This window comes from Leptodactylus fuscus, chromosome 4 (genome assembly GCF_031893055.1).
Source record: "Leptodactylus fuscus isolate aLepFus1 chromosome 4, aLepFus1.hap2, whole genome shotgun sequence".
Classification (NCBI taxonomy): domain Eukaryota; kingdom Metazoa; phylum Chordata; class Amphibia; order Anura; family Leptodactylidae; genus Leptodactylus; species Leptodactylus fuscus.
The window spans coordinates 177569173-177585711 of NC_134268.1; the positions used below are offsets into that span (position 1 = coordinate 177569173).

The window sequence follows — 16539 nt, forward strand, 5'->3', positions numbered from 1 at the left end:
TTCTATTACTCCTCTCCATCTAATACTTATTATATTTTATGTATAAATAAGATGTATACTTGGATACATTTCTGTCTCTATATTCTGATTCTATTTTTATCATATCTTCTGGGGAAGGGGGGGGGGGGCCTGTAAGGGCTTATATATAATAAAATGGACCAGACAATGACATGTTATATTATTATTACAAGAACATAACTGCAATAAAATGAGCAGAGGAATGATGCAATAGGCACATTTTGTAAAGATGAGGCTCTTCCTAGTGCATAGAATTATACCTGCACATACTGTAGAGCAGATCCTATGATAAGAATGTAGGATATTGGAAGGAATTGGTTGAGGATACACAGAGTGCTGATCTATATGAAGGAAGAGGAAGAAGAAGAAAGGAGGAATAAAGTGAATTATCTGCCTTGTGCTGCTGAGCTCTGGGGTCTGGCAGCTACTTTGCATATCACGTGATGCTCCTGGGCCAATAGGATGGCGCGCTGCGCCAGGCTGCGACTACACTCACAGAGCTGCGATGTGTTGTGCTCAGTCTTTGGGGCTTTTAATGAGGAGCTGCCCGGGCTATGACAGCCTCCGTGCTGCTCCATCCCCGCTGGCCCGAGCCGCTCATGTTCCTCTACGACAACAGCTTGGATGACATTAATAAGAACATGGAAGGATTTGCAGGCAGCAACTTTGCAGCGAACCAGTGCAGGAACCTGATGGGGCACCCGGCTGCAGCATCCCTGGCCCCCAGCACTGCCTACTCCTCCAGTGAGGTGCCAGTGTCAGGCATGGCGGAGCCTGGCAAGCAGTGCAGCCCCTGTTCTGCGGTGCAGAGCTCCTCCAGTGCCAGCCTGCCCTATGGCTACTTTGGCAGCAGCTATTACCCGTGTAGAATGAGCCATCACAGCAGCATCAAGTCCTGCTCGCAGCCCTCCTCCTTTGCAGACAAGTATATGGAGACATCAGTCTCTGCTGGAGAAGACTTTCCTTCTAGGGCCAAGGAGTTTGCTTTTTACCAGGGATATGCCACAGCCCCTTACCAGCCAGTGCCAGGCTACCTGGACATGCCTGTGGTGTCCACTATTGGGGCACCTGGGGAACCGAGGCATGAGCCCTTACTGTCAATGGATAGCTACCAACCCTGGGCTATTACTAATGGCTGGAATGGGCAGGTTTACTGTGCCAAGGATCAAAGCCAGCCAACCCACCTATGGAAATCCACTTTACCGGGTAACACACCTGCAAGCATACTAAATCTCTCTCATTGTCTGTAATATCACAAATGTCTCCTGTTATGTACAGGCAATAATGATTTAGAAAAATAATCTATCTAGAAATACACACACGTGTATAGAGTAATGTATATATACAGATATATATCTATGTTTTATTTATATGTATATCTATGTGTGTGTGTGTCTGTATATATATATATATATATATATATATATATATATATATATATATATATATCGTAATGCATATATACAGATATATATCTGTCATTATATATATATGTACATATGTATGTATATATATATTTATCTATGTGTATATATATATATATATATATATATGTGTGTGTGTGTGTGCATAATCGATAGATATTATTGATGATAGACAGACAATAGATATTCCATTGTGTGTATTTAATAGATAAATGATACACAGTCGATAGATAAATATATATTGTGTCTGTATTACATAGATGAGAGCTAGAAAATTTCTGTATGTGTATGACACCAATGTAAATATGTATATTAATCTAATATAGGCACCACACACCTATCTATATAAATGCATATAAATACACACATAGATTTACATATTTGCACATTTATACTTACATACACATGTCTATATAACTATATATACTTCTACGTTCGTGTATATACACCTCTGTGTGCAGATTTAATAGTGATAAAAGCGTTATATACTGTTAACATTTTTCATGTCTCTAACATAATGTCATTTAAATTTTATTTTATTAATTTGCACAGTTTAATACAGCATCAATTTATTATTTTGTAAAAAAAAATTTGATATAAAATATTGAGCTGGATATTTTATTGTTAGATTTTGTATGATAATAATTTATTCCGCCACTTTACATAATAGAAAGAAAAATATTTTAGCGTTGTATCTTGTGTATCTATCTATCTATCTATGTCTATATATCTAGATATAGATATATAGATCGATCTCTCTAGATGATGGATAGATAGATAGGTAGAAAGATTGATAGATAGATAGATAGATAGATAGATAGATAGATAGATAGATAGATAGATACTGATCTCCATGTAATTACTTGCTGACTATCTGGATGACTATATGTCTGGGGCACCATATCTCAGTGACCTGTACTTTCCCTTTCAGACGTGGTCTCTCATCCTTCAGATGCCAATTCTTACAGACGAGGCAGGAAGAAGCGGGTCCCTTACACTAAAGTGCAACTCAAGGAACTAGAAAGGGAATATGCGACAAATAAATTCATCACTAAGGACAAAAGGCGCAGGATATCAGCCACCACCAACCTGTCAGAGAGACAGGTCACTATTTGGTTCCAAAACAGGAGAGTCAAAGAAAAAAAAGTCATCAATAAACTGAAGACCACTAGCTAATGAGTGGATTATACCCTGCAGGTTCTTATCCCATAAAACTGACGTGTCCTCTTCCTCACAAGTCATCTGGAGAGATTTGAAAAATGGTGCAAAATATCAAACATGGACAATTTTTTTTTGGGTGGGAATGGGGTAACTAAAAATAAAACAACAAAAGATGAAATGAATTATTTGCAAGAAGCCAAGACTCTATGCGGTTGGAGGTGACACGACTTTCTATCTACTGGTGGATTGTTCTATTGCAGTCTGATAGGACTTGTGAATTGATCATAAAGAAAAGACTTGTAGCCTTTAATCAAGAATCGATGTAATATTGCGCTTTGAACCTTGAACCCAGTCTGCATGTTGAGTGACTGCTCAGGTAATTTGTATCTTTACTGTATGTTCACTCTATACATTCTCATATATAACCAGGAGGGTTATTAATGATGTTTTCATGAAGAATACCCAGTTTTCTGGAGGGGGTGGATTGCAATCCCTATACAAGCCCAATAATAAGTAGGCCTGCCCTGACATTGTACATGGATGTTGTAGGACCTGAGGGGCTGTGAGGTTACCTCGTTTTACATTAATTCATAATCTGGTGTATTGGAATGACAATGATCTGCAATGGACAGAGCTCAATCTCCAGGAGGACGGATTATTGTAAATACCCGGTTGTGCATAATAAATACCCATATTTCAGAAGTCTAAGACTACGATGATATTTAATGGTTGAGTCTGTAGAACGGTATTAGCAATGATTTTGTTTATTCTGTGTTAGATATTGATAATCCGATCATTTCCAGCACTTTTAATCTCATCAGCAATTATTGGAAACCTTTGTGTTGTCTCTCCTCACTTCTACCAATGCTATCGTGTAAATACTAATATTAATAATAAATTAGCGCACTGTGAACGGTACTTGTGCACCAGCCATGTTTATTCTGCCCTGCTATGTATTACTATTAACATGGATTAATGGGAAAACCGAATCCTATTGTCTGCAAGAGTCATGTGACCTCCAATAGGAATAAATTAGAGATCATCCAACTGGGATATCCGGTTTACAATCCATAATTAAAGTTTCTTGTGCATGATATTGCATTGGTCCTGATAATAAATGGCAATCTTGATCAGAAAATAAATGAATCGCAAGGATCCTGTAATGACCCTTAGCTCAGAGCTGTATTTTCTGGGATTGTTGAAACAACTGGATGGGAAGGCCTTAAACCTTGACCTTGAGGGGAAAAAAAGACAATTTGTGACCTTGACTTCTGACAGCTCATGAATAGGCATCACTGGGATTAGTAGATCAATAGCGCCATCTGGTGTTCAAAAGCAGATCTACAGCGCTGGTGATTAGCTGCTATTAGCATTGGTGCTTGTTAATGTCTAAACTTGTAAGCAACTCATTTTTACTAATTACAATAGTTTTTGAAGATTGTTTGGCTATTGTGGTTTACTTGCCTATGTGATATGTTGTGCAAAATGTCGGCTCACACTTATATGAAGGATATTCTGGGTCATGCGCAAATAAGTCAATTTCTTGATAGCAAACAAAAATTACTTTTTATTGATTTGTTTTAATTTTAAGAACTTCATCTTTTCAGGGGGCACAAATTCCCATAAATTTATTTGTATCTGAATTGTCTTATAAAGCTAGGATTGTTTTTATTCATTAATTTATTTTAATTTGATCAGAATAGAGTATAGAATGTGTAATGTGCTGAATCTTTTCCTATATGGCATCTATTCTAGTGTATATTCTTGGAATATTGTATGCAATTTTTAATTTGATGTTTAGGATGATTTAGAGAATACAGATCATGATTTTCAGCTCTAAATTTTCCGTTTATTTCCTATACAAATTACACTACAGATTATATATCCATTAAAAATAATGATTTAAGAGCAATTCTTCCAACTTGTTTATTTATAGACCTGGGGACTAAATGAAGGATTTACAATTTAGTAATTCTGCAGTCAGTGATTATTTCATAGAATTGGATCTTAATGTACAAGGATGATATTGGACAATTTATTTTATGATTTTATCATCATTATTATTTTAGATATTTTATCATCAATATTATTTTAGATATTGAAGTTATCTAAAAAGGTGCAAGGAAAAGTTCAAAATGCCTTGGTAGTCAGAAAATAGAAAATAATTTAATGTAGCTAGTTGGTATAAATTAATTTGCAAATTAGTTAAAAAAAATACATGATCTAGGTTTGTTATAGTTGTTTTTGTGTACAGTAAATCTAAAATATATGATACATATATGGATAGAAATGTGTATGAGAAAGTAGATGAATAACAAAAAGCTGATATATATATATGGTATATATATATATATATATATATATATATATATATATATGCATATAAATATATATATAGAGAGAGAGAAGGATGATAGATAATAGATAGATAGATAGATAGATAGATAGATAGATAGATAGATAGAGGGTATGGCATATTCCTCTTGTCACACAGCATATCATCATATCTCTCCAATGCACTAATGTGACAATCCTCTGTGTAACTTTTTATTCTGCAAATATATTTAACAACCAGGGAAATGTGTCACTCCATTCAGCACTTCGCAAGGGAAATTAATATTTCACCCGGGCATCCTGGGGTTAGCATTAAAAGATTACTACAGGTCCAAGTTTATTAGTTATAAAATACCCTGGTATTCATATAATTGCAGACCAAACAACTGTTGACATTCTGCATATGCCAACGAGTTCATAAAACTTCCTTGCCTATGATCAACACATTGAGGAGCTTCACAGGGCAGAGGGCAGGGCTGTTATGTCCAAAGTGGCCTATGAAGAATATGCATCTAGCCAGCTATGTCATGTCATTCCATGGTTGTCAGTTAGGGAGGCGCTGCTGAGCACAGGGGCTCACATATTTCTTTATTTATTTTCTATTCCTCCTTTCTTCCCTATATATTCTTTTTTTCCCCATCTTCTCTTTCTTTTCATGTCTTTCTTTCTTTCTTTCTTTCTTTCATTCATTCTTTCTTTCTTTCTTTCTTCCTTCCTATCTTCCTTTTCTTTCTTTCTTTCTTTCTTTCTTTCTCTCTTTCTTTCTCTCTTTCTTTCTTTCTTTTTTTTTTCTTTCATTCTTTCTTTTTTCTTTCTCTTTCCTCCTTTCTTTCTTTCTTTCTTTCTTTCTTTCTTTCTTTTTTCTCTTTTTTCTTCCTATCTATCTATACGTATGTAATGTGATTTAATGTCACCTAGAATATTAATACAAGTCATAAAGCATTGTAATTACCGATGACAGCCCCGGGGCCTCTACATCAGGTTGTGTTCTTTAGCTGGAGATTCGGGGAGTTTTTCCTTCTTTATATTCCAACACTCTTCTTTAGCCTTCTTTGCATTTTTCCTTCTGAATATTATATTCACTCTTCTTCGTTCTTTTTGCTTGCCCCGATAGTCTTTAACTTGATGCCTTCTATATATATATATATATATATATTTATATATATATATATATATATATATATATATATATATATATATATATATATATATTGTATTCATCTCCATGTTTTGTACATTTGTTTTTATTTTTATTCCTTTGTGTGGGGTTTTGTTGCTTGTTTCGGCTTCCCTGAGCTCGCAGTAATGTATTCTGGTGTCTATTGATGTTTCCTTGGTAATACAGCTCAATGGGTTCGGTCTCAGTGACTTAAGTGTCATCATGGATTTGGTTTGAGCGACTTTAGTGTGACCATCTGATATACTTATTATATTATACTATTATATAAGAGAGTTGAGCCATTATATAATGCAGGGTTAGGGTGTAAGTCAGAGGCAAAATACTATAATGGAGGCCAGGGTTGTTCTTTTTTTATGTCAGAGGACAAGCAGCAATAATAGTGTTTTGTGTGGCAGAAGGCACTGGAGTATACAGCTAGTAGGAGGCAGTAAACAACTCACTATCCTGGGTACAGCCTAGATGTGATCATGAGATTAGTCAGCCAAACCTTTGTTTATGATGTCCTATAACGTCCCCTTCTGGAGACATGAAGTCAATGCTATATAGAGAGTCAGAAATAACTATATGCCTATAGATAGAAACATTTCATATACATGACACATATATTTGTATCCTCGTGTGTATATATATATATATATATATATATATATATATATATATATATATATACACATATACACACATATATGTATATTTGTATACATATATATATACACGCAAAGATACAAATATATGTGTCATGTATATGAAATGTTTCTATCTATAGGCATATAGCTAATCCTGAATATATATATATATATATATATATATATATATATATATATTTAAATATATATATTATTTTCTTTGTTCTCAACTGATATGTTCACTATCATTGAGTAGCTACACACTATATTGTGATTTCTCTAGTGATCACTATTTTCTTTCCCTTTCACAATTATAACCCACATTATTCACACTTGTCCTCTTGCAGTAAAATCACAAGGCCGACTATAGACATCAGATACATTTTATTGCCACATTATTTTATTTCAGTGCATCAACAAAACAATGGCTAGAAATTATTCTCTTTCTTAATACAAAAAAATAAAAACACAAGTCCACAGCAATAGTAGAAATACATTGTCCTGAGACGTCTGTAAATAAAACAGTGGAATTGAATATCTCCATAATACATAAAGGCATCCTCAGGAGATTCGTGTATTTCGGGATTTTTTGTTCTTGGGGTGATGTCTTATTCCTATTACAAGGTGTTCGAATATTTTTGCTAGAGTTCGGTTTACATCATTTACAAATTCTCATATTCTGATCCACTATGTCCGGAAAAATCTGCGTTTTATTCCTAATACAGAATAAGTAGAGCCTTGATATTTATTAGAAACTCCAGTATTGTTCCATTGTATGTGCAGCCTTGTCCCGGGAATCTAAAAGTTATCTTCAAATCTATACATTGTAGGAAGGGAAAAACACATTGGAGGTCAAGTTCAAGGTATTACATGTACTTGTGATTAGTTTGTGTTACATAAATACCCCAATAATCCTCTGTAGAGCAAGGAAGCCCCGGATATGTCGTCACATTGTGCCCATTGCTTACAATAATATTCATTTTGCAATAAATCGTAAGACCATTCTCCTATAAGACTTTACTTATTACACTGGTATTTATCTGTTCACTTTGTGAGTCAGTAGGAAATAAAGGAGTAAATTCCACATGTCCTATCCATAGGTTGTGCTGTATATACAGGCTAGCTGTACTCCTGCTATAGGCACATATGTGGGAAACAGAGTATACAATGTCTGCCAGACGGTCTAGACTACACATCACAGCCCTGCAATTGCCTGCAATAATCATAGACCTGCACCTGTAAATGGCCACTAAAAAGAGTCAGTGCTATATACTTAATGTATCAGAAAATCTGCTGCAGGGGAGGAGAAATGTTATATATCCGCCGGACTACAATGTACATGGAGGGAACTGCAGATACAACAAGTAACTAATACTGAAAAGAGAAAATAACACTAAAAGTCAACAGAACCTATTAACAAGTGTTTGTAGAATTATCTATCTCTAATATGTTATGCATTGTGTGTGTGAAGATATTAATATCCATCTATTTATCTATCTATCTATCTATCTATCTATCTATCTATCTCCTATCTATCTATCTATCTATCTATCTATCTATCTATCTATCTATCTCCTATCTATCTATCTATCTATCTATCTACCTATTTATACAATAATATAGTGTGTGTGTGTGTGTGTGTGTGTGTGTGTGTGTGTGTGTGTGTGTGTGTGTGTGTGAAGATATTAATATCCATCTATCTATCTATCTATCTATCTATCTATCTATCTATCTATCTATCTATGTATCTAACTACCTATTTATACAATAATATAGTGTGTGTGTGTGTGTGTGTGTGTGTGTGTGTGTAAATGTATTAATATCCATCGTGTGTGTGTGGGGGGGTAAATGTATTAATATCTATCTATCTATCTATCTATCTATCTATCTATCTATCTATCTATCTATCTATCTATCTATCTATCTATGTAACTACCTATTTAACCACCAATATAGTATGTGTGTACTTGTAAGAACGCTTATCTGTCATCTATCTATCTATCTATCTATCTATCTATCTATCTATCTATCTATCTGTCTCTATCAAATGTGTGCTGTGGGCATATGTTTAAATAAATATATGAATATCCATCTGTTTATTTGTCTATTTATTTGAAATGTATGATTTGTGTCTTAATATATTTTTGTAAATATACGAATATTTATCTCAAGTGTCTAGCTAATCTATCTATCTATCTATCTATCTATCTATCTATCTATCATCTATCTCGCTAGCTATCAGTCTAGTGTGTATATATTTATGCCTAAATTAGCATACATATATATATATATATATATATATATATATATATATATATATATATATATATTGTATATGTGCCAATGACCTTTCTATCTTCTATCGTTAACCTGATGATGTTTTTGCTATTTTTTTCTGTTAGTTTTCCACCAGTTCGTCTATTCTGATTAATTCTATTATTATTTTTTTATTGTAATATTTTCTATAATCATGCTTTTTTATTATTATTATTATTATTATTATTATTATTATTATTATTATTATTATTATTATTATTATTATTATTATTATTATTATTATTATCACTGTGCAGTAACATTTTAGCCATGTTGTCCTTTCTATCCCTGGTGATAGTAGTTTGCTTCCCCCTCGCACAGACTTGCCTGCGGTTTATATACCTGCTCGATGTTACATATTACACAAATTTCAGTCTTTTTTTTATAGAGGTAAATTAGATGGATAATCCTGTATAGAAATGTCTGTGTGTCTTGTGTTAGATCTTATACGATCAGACATTGTGTGATGGGACCGGCTTGTGACTCTAAACAAAGAGAACACACAAAACAGCAAAACAGGGATGAGAATTGTCCCTGCAAATAAATGCACAGTGTGCACAGGACCAGATACATTTCCGCCATCCGGATTCTTGTTCTAAAGACGTTGAAGAAGATTCTGTATTTGGTATCTCAGTGAACATCTGGAAATACATGATCACTGATCTGAGGGATAACCCAGCTCCAAGGCCAGACTTCCTATTATGCAGTGTCCAGGTCTGTGGTTAAGGTCAAATACAAGATAGCAAAACATTGGTTTTATCTCAATGAAAACGCTTCTAACGTATCTGCAAGTGTCTGTCCTGATGCACCCTGCAAATCCTGGAGGTGACTTGATATATATATATATATATATATATATATATATATATATATATATATATATATATATACAATGATCTTATTGAATGTATTGTTTCTCTATCTTTTTTCTTCTGCAATCTGAACAGTGTGCACAGAGAAGCAAACACGAGGTAGAAGGGTAGACAGGAACTCAGATAGATAGATAGATAGATAGATAGATAGATAGATAGATAGATAGATAGATAGATAGATAGATAGATAGATAGATAGGAATTTGTAGGTAGATAGATAGATAGATAGATAGATAGATAGATAGATAGATAGATTATACACAGTCACCACATTTGCACACTGATATATATATATAGGTGCATATACACACATACACTATTCTATGCACATGATACAAACCTTCCATATTTGCAGACAGTGATTGCATGTAACATGTGGAGGTCATTGGCTGCATGTAGGTGGCGTCTCCTGTTTGCCCCTGGCCAGGCTATGTCTGCTGTCACACAGGCTGAAGTTGACTGCCAAATGTGCCATAAAACCGCAGGTCAGTCTAGAGCTCTGCTCACTTCTCCTTGACGCGCCGGCTTCAATTATAGTCTTAAAAGCCTGAATACAAGTGTAAGAATTTGTTTTCCTTCTCAGAGGCGGGGCAAGGCTTGGCTATGGTGGCGCCTTTGTTTCACAGTCAAAAGAGACCTATCTAAGCATCCATCCATCTAGCCATTCATGTCACATCTGTGGATTGTGCTGCAGTATATATATATATATATATATATATATATATATATATATATATATATATACTTATGTCATACATACATGCACACTATCAGCCTAGACAGAGCAATCAGGGCTCTGTGCAGACTCTTGAGGCTTTCTGGTCTAGTGTAAGACGATCAGATGTGACCATAGGAAGGAAATAGTGAGCTTCACTTTGGTTTGCAGCAGTCAGGGTGGGGGAGGGGGCATGATGCCTTGTGTTTTAGAGGCACAGCACATAGTTCAGGGGCAGCCCATATGGAATAGCATTTATAATAATATACAGTAGTGTTCTATATTCAATGACATCAATGCTTTATGCCTTGCAGTGGTAATTGGCACAGGCGTCTTATGTTATTCCAGTGCCAGGGAGGGGGGAAGGAGACAAAGACCTTCTTTTCCATGGGCTATGGGAGCTGCGTGCTTTGCGCACTGTGTGATTTGCGCACTGTAGCCCGGTGCGGCTCCGGCTGAGGGAGAGACAGATGTGCACAAAGCCTGAGTTTCCCTGCACATTACATGCCTGTATGAAGCTGGAGCAAGTGACGATCTGTTGCTTCCCTTGAGATGGCTACAAAGAGAAGGGCCCATAGTCTCAGCTTGTCAATTTCCCCATGTGATCACATGACCAGCACCTCCCTGCTTAAGGATGGGGATAGATCTCCACGTCAGCTTACGTCTTCAAATTTCTACTTCACGGATCTGCTTCAAAGAGGCAGCTGCATTAGAGAATGATGTTAAGCCCAGCTAATGCGGACAGCCCCAGCTAACCTAATGATGGATTTTGATGAGCGTGTTCCTTGCTCCTCTAACATGTACTTGCCAAGTTGCACTTACTACGTCTCGGGTCCTGATTTCTCCAGTCTGCCATCCTTCTTACCCCAGACCCCATCTTCTCGTCCCATGCCCTACTCCTACTCGTCCAACCTAGCCCAGGTGCAGCCAGTCAGAGAGGTTACCTTCAGGGAGTATGCCATTGACACTTCCAGCAAGTGGCACCCCAGGAGCAATCTGCCCCCCTGCTACTCAGCAGATGACATTATGCACAGGGACTGCCCGGGCTCTGCCGCCATGGGGAACAGCACCAATGTCTACCACCCCAATGCCAACGTGCCCTCCAACTTCTATAGTGCGGTGGGCAGGAATGGGGTGCTGCCACAAGCCTTTGACCAGTTCTTTGAGACAGCCTATGGCAGCCCGGAGAATAGCAGCCAGCAGCCCTCGGATTACTCTGTGGACAAACACTGCGACAAAGTGGCAGCAGCCTCTGCGACAACTTCAAGTTCGGAGCCCTGCAGGGAGGCAGAGGAGAAGGAGAGGAGGACGGAGAGCAGCAGCAGCAGCCACAGCAGCAGCCACTCATCTTCCGGCAACAATGAGGACAAAGCCAATGTGTCCAGTACGTATGAGAGCCCTGTCCCGCCGCCTGGATCAGGCGCAGCGCTCTTAAACTTTTATATGCTGTTTTATAAGCGTATAAGCTTTATGGAGGCCTTTAGATTTCCCTCAACAAAACTTTCTTATAAAAGGCAAGATCACGTGTTTAGCACTGAAATTGGCCGTGAAATAGCAGCGACCAATAGATGCCTTAAGACAATCCTTCCCCCTTTTTTCCCTTTTAAAACTCTGGGGTCGGTTTGTAGAGAATATAGTCAGTAAAGAATGTGCTCCAATAAAATGACACAGTAACCCTGCATGCCTCCATATCAGGGGCTGCCAGCAGGAATTCCCTGCCACAATGGGAGCAAATATAGACACACAGGTGTTACTGGGGCAGGAGACTAACAATGTGTGCGGGGCACCTAACACATACTAAGGCACTAATGCAGGACTCAGTTTCTGATATAGCAATGATTTCATGGGGCAAGATATGGAATGTGGGGATTTAAGGGGTAGTGGGTGATGGAATATACCCAGCTGATCTGATAACACAGACATGGGGCTTCCTATTCTTATTTATGGAGCCAGCTCTCAAAATAGTATCCAAATGTTCATTTTAGTTTTGTTTTTCTCCTTGTTCAAGTTGCAAGTTATTAACATAGGTGACTGTAAATGTATTGATCCTCTAATAACTAGCAATGTAACTCTGAAAAGTATTCATCTCATTCCTACATATTTATTTATCTATGTATTAATCTATGTATATAGTTATAACACAAACATATATAGTTATTTGTACATATAACACATGTACATGTATGTATGTATGTATGTATATATATGAGCGGATATATACACACACACATATATATGTATATATACTACATTTCTCTCTCTCTCTCTCTCTCTCTCTCTATATATATATCTATATATATCTATATATATATATATATATATATATATATATATATATATATATATATATATATATATTGTAAATATATATATATTGTAAATATATATATATATATATATATATATATATATATATATTACTTTTCCACCTCCACATATACGTTCTTGCTATAAATTGAATATCATACACATGCCACAGGCTACTTTGGCGCAAAAGACAAAAAAATACATTGTTTGCTTTTTGACTATTTATGCCCTGCATTGCCTGCAGTATTGTTAGGTGACTTCAGCCCCAATCTGTATATTACTATTTAACTATTTATGCCCCGAATTGCCTGTAATATTGGTAGGCAACCTCAGCCCCATTCAGTACATTGCTATTTATTTATGCCCTGGATTGCCTGTAATATTGTTCAGCCCCATCCAGTACATTGCTATTTAACTATTTATGCCATGGATTGCCTATAATATTGTTTAGCCCCATTCAGTACATTGCTATTTAACTATTTATGCCCTAGCTTACCTATAATATTGTTCAGCCCCATTCAGTACATTGCTATTTAACTATTTAAGCCCTGCATTACCTGTAATATTGTTAGGTGCCTTTATTCCCCAGGCTCCAGTCTTGCTTATATTGCCTTATATTGGGGAGACTGGTTCATCTGTATTTATTTTTTGCTCCACAGGTGGACAGCGTACCCGTAAAAAGAGATGCCCTTACACGAAATATCAAATTAGGGAACTGGAAAGGGAATTTTTCTTCAGTGTCTATATAAACAAAGAGAAAAGGCTACAACTATCCAGAATGCTCAATTTAACCGACCGACAAGTCAAGATCTGGTTTCAGAATAGGAGGATGAAAGAGAAAAAAATTAACAGGGACCGACTGCAGTATTACTCTGCTAACCCTCTGTTATGAGAGTACCGACGTTTCCCGGATCTATGGCTGTTAGTATATGGATTTGTGTCAGGACAATAGGAAGTAGAAGCCTTCCTTATGGAGTATAACTGCCATTTGTATCCGAGGAGGATGAGGGTTGTAGTACTGTCTCCATTTCCTGTGCTTGGATGGCACCAATGAATGACACAAGCAGTAACCTGTAATGTATCAGGACAAGACAAGGGGTATCTCAAGTATCATTGGTACGGATTAAAGGACCAATTTGGTTTATCAGTTTGCCCTAAAACCTTTGGATAATCTACAAGTCTTCTATTTGTTTAGCATTTTCTTCATATATAAAAACAGCGCCCATACTGATCGATCAATTGAGTGCAAAGAGGAAAAAATAAAATGGGGAGGGGGAGAAAAAAAAACACTAAAAATCACCAGATATTCTGTAGTTTCATTTCCAAGCGTCCTGCTGTGTCTCCCTTCTGTTCTATCCTATGTGGTCTATGAGACATGCACTTTGTTTGCTGATATCAATCCCTGTCTGTGACTATCCTGTGGAAAACCACAGCTACAAATCAGACAAGTCTTATCTATAATCATCAACGTGTTTAAATGAGGATAACACCATAGAGAGGAAATATCTAATAACTTATCCTCCTTCACACCAAATACAGTCAGATGAATTATTTTACTCTGAAGGGATGTGACCAGGTTATAGTTTATGTCAGATGAAATCTCATTTAAATATATAAATATATATAAGACCTTAAAAAAAGAACCAAAGTTATTAAAAGTGATTATATTTGAAATGATATATGAGTTTATGGGACATGATAATCTATTTGTACTTTCTCCGTTGAATGTATGTTTCATATGTTTTACTAAAAAAAAAAATGTAAATAAATGTCATTTGGTATTTGGTTGAGACGCCTTTTTACACATCTGATGTGGTGGTTTTTACATTTTGCTACAGAGGACTTGTTTGATGTTGGTTTTATCACTTCTGCAGCATTTATGAACTTTTCATGGGATGGGGTGGGTGGGGGAGACTTTGGCACAGATCACCTGGCAATCGGTCACTATATGTCACTGTTTATTCACAGATAAATATTTTATATGTATATAGCGTTTGTTTGATGCAGATTTTAGTGGGTTGCATGTATACAGCAAGAGAGCGCACAAGTCAAATAAACGTGGTTGAAAGTGTTCCTTTTGTGGTGGCTTTTTTCCCATTTACACCTGCAATGCATGATTGATATGCTGCAGATTAAATACAATATTAAAGCCTTCTCCTCCTTATTAGATTTAGCAGATTGTGCAGCCTCAGCAAGAACAAGGTCACTGATTGAGAACTATTGATTGGGAGATGGATCCCTAGTCTTGTCCATGATGCTGGTGGTGACATAATCCATTATAGGGGTCTTGTTTGGGTAATGCGACTTTTTAAGCCTTTTATTCCTGACTTGGATTCTTACTTCTTACTTGTAGCAATAGAGCTAATGAATCCCAAAGAAAGGTCTTACATTTATCTATAGACATTTGCATACCGAGTTTCTTAATTCCTTATTTCCTATTAGTTTTCTGGCTTTGAACTTCTCTGGAGCTATTGTTGGACATCACACATAACCTTGAGAGGAATGTCTAGCATTCTGTGGTCTCCCTATTGTTTACAGAGTTCTTTCGAGTTTATATTCTACTACAGGAGACATGTCAAACATTGCCCAAGCTGACGCATATCTCTATTTGGATAGCATTTTACTGTTATTTTTGTTTTAGTTTGTTTCTGGCAAATGCATTGGGATGAAAAAAACATCAACAACATTCTAAAGTGAAGAGTGTGAGTGAATAGGCAGAAATAAGATAGCAAGAAGAATGTCAATGAGACATTTACAGGATATTTCCTTTTTGGGTTAAATATTAACTAGCTTCTCTTCTCTTACAAATGCTCCAGACCCTAGAGGCCTGCAGTTTATCCGCCAGAGTCTTTGGTCTGACCCAATAAAAGCACATGCTCTGTGTTGCTAAGGTAATTTGGTAATAAAACGTGTCTGTGATTTGTGATTTGCATATTTGGAATGCGGGGCTATAAACTAAACACAGGATAAGCAGCCATTTCTCAGAAAGTAGTAATATCAGGGCTATCCAACAGTTGCTTCAATGGATATTGTGCATCTCTTTATTGGAAAACAGCTGCATCTACATAACAAGTGAGTGGCCACCAGATGGCGCTGCGCCGATCAATGTCAAAGCCGCTGTGCTGGGGAAGCCAATACTACAGTATTGGCCTTTTGTTCTTTGCTTATCAAGCGAGGAGACTCTTTAGAGATTTTTGTCTTTAGGAGGAAGGTCTGCCAGTCACTAGTTGATTAAAACAAGCTGCTTATTTGGAAAGTGCAGGCAAAATTCTGAAAAAAATGACACTATTATAATGGATGGGGGAGATAAGGTGAGTAATGGGGTGAGCATTGTATTCATAATAAGCTTAATAGTGCCTATATATATATATATATATATATATATATATATATATATATATATATATATATGTAAAATTTGTTTCCAACTGCAATACAGGTAAACAACAAAAAGGGAAACGTAGAAATAAAATATGAGATGTAATTTACTTTGTTATGCAGAAAATATATATAATTAAGATAATATATATTAGATATTTTGATAAATATAAAAGTAAATAGACAAATACGTGAACCAATTGCTATA

At 36.2% G+C, this 16539-nt stretch overlaps 2 protein-coding genes across 2 annotated transcripts; both read left to right on the forward strand.

Moving 5' to 3' along the window:
* The first annotated feature begins 572 nt into the window (after window positions 1-572).
* Window positions 573-2618, forward strand: HOXA13 (homeobox A13). The gene is made up of 2 exons (XM_075269822.1): window positions 573-1224; window positions 2374-2618. The coding sequence occupies exons 1-2, from the start codon at window positions 573-575 to the stop codon at window positions 2616-2618; spliced, it is 897 nt and encodes a 298-aa protein (XP_075125923.1).
* An 8763-nt stretch (window positions 2619-11381) lies between these two features.
* Window positions 11382-13845, forward strand: HOXA11 (homeobox A11). Its single transcript, XM_075269823.1, has 2 exons — window positions 11382-12030; window positions 13613-13845. Exons 1-2 carry the CDS (start codon window positions 11382-11384, stop codon window positions 13843-13845), a joined length of 882 nt encoding a protein of 293 aa, XP_075125924.1.
* Window positions 13846-16539: the final 2694 nt, after the last annotated feature.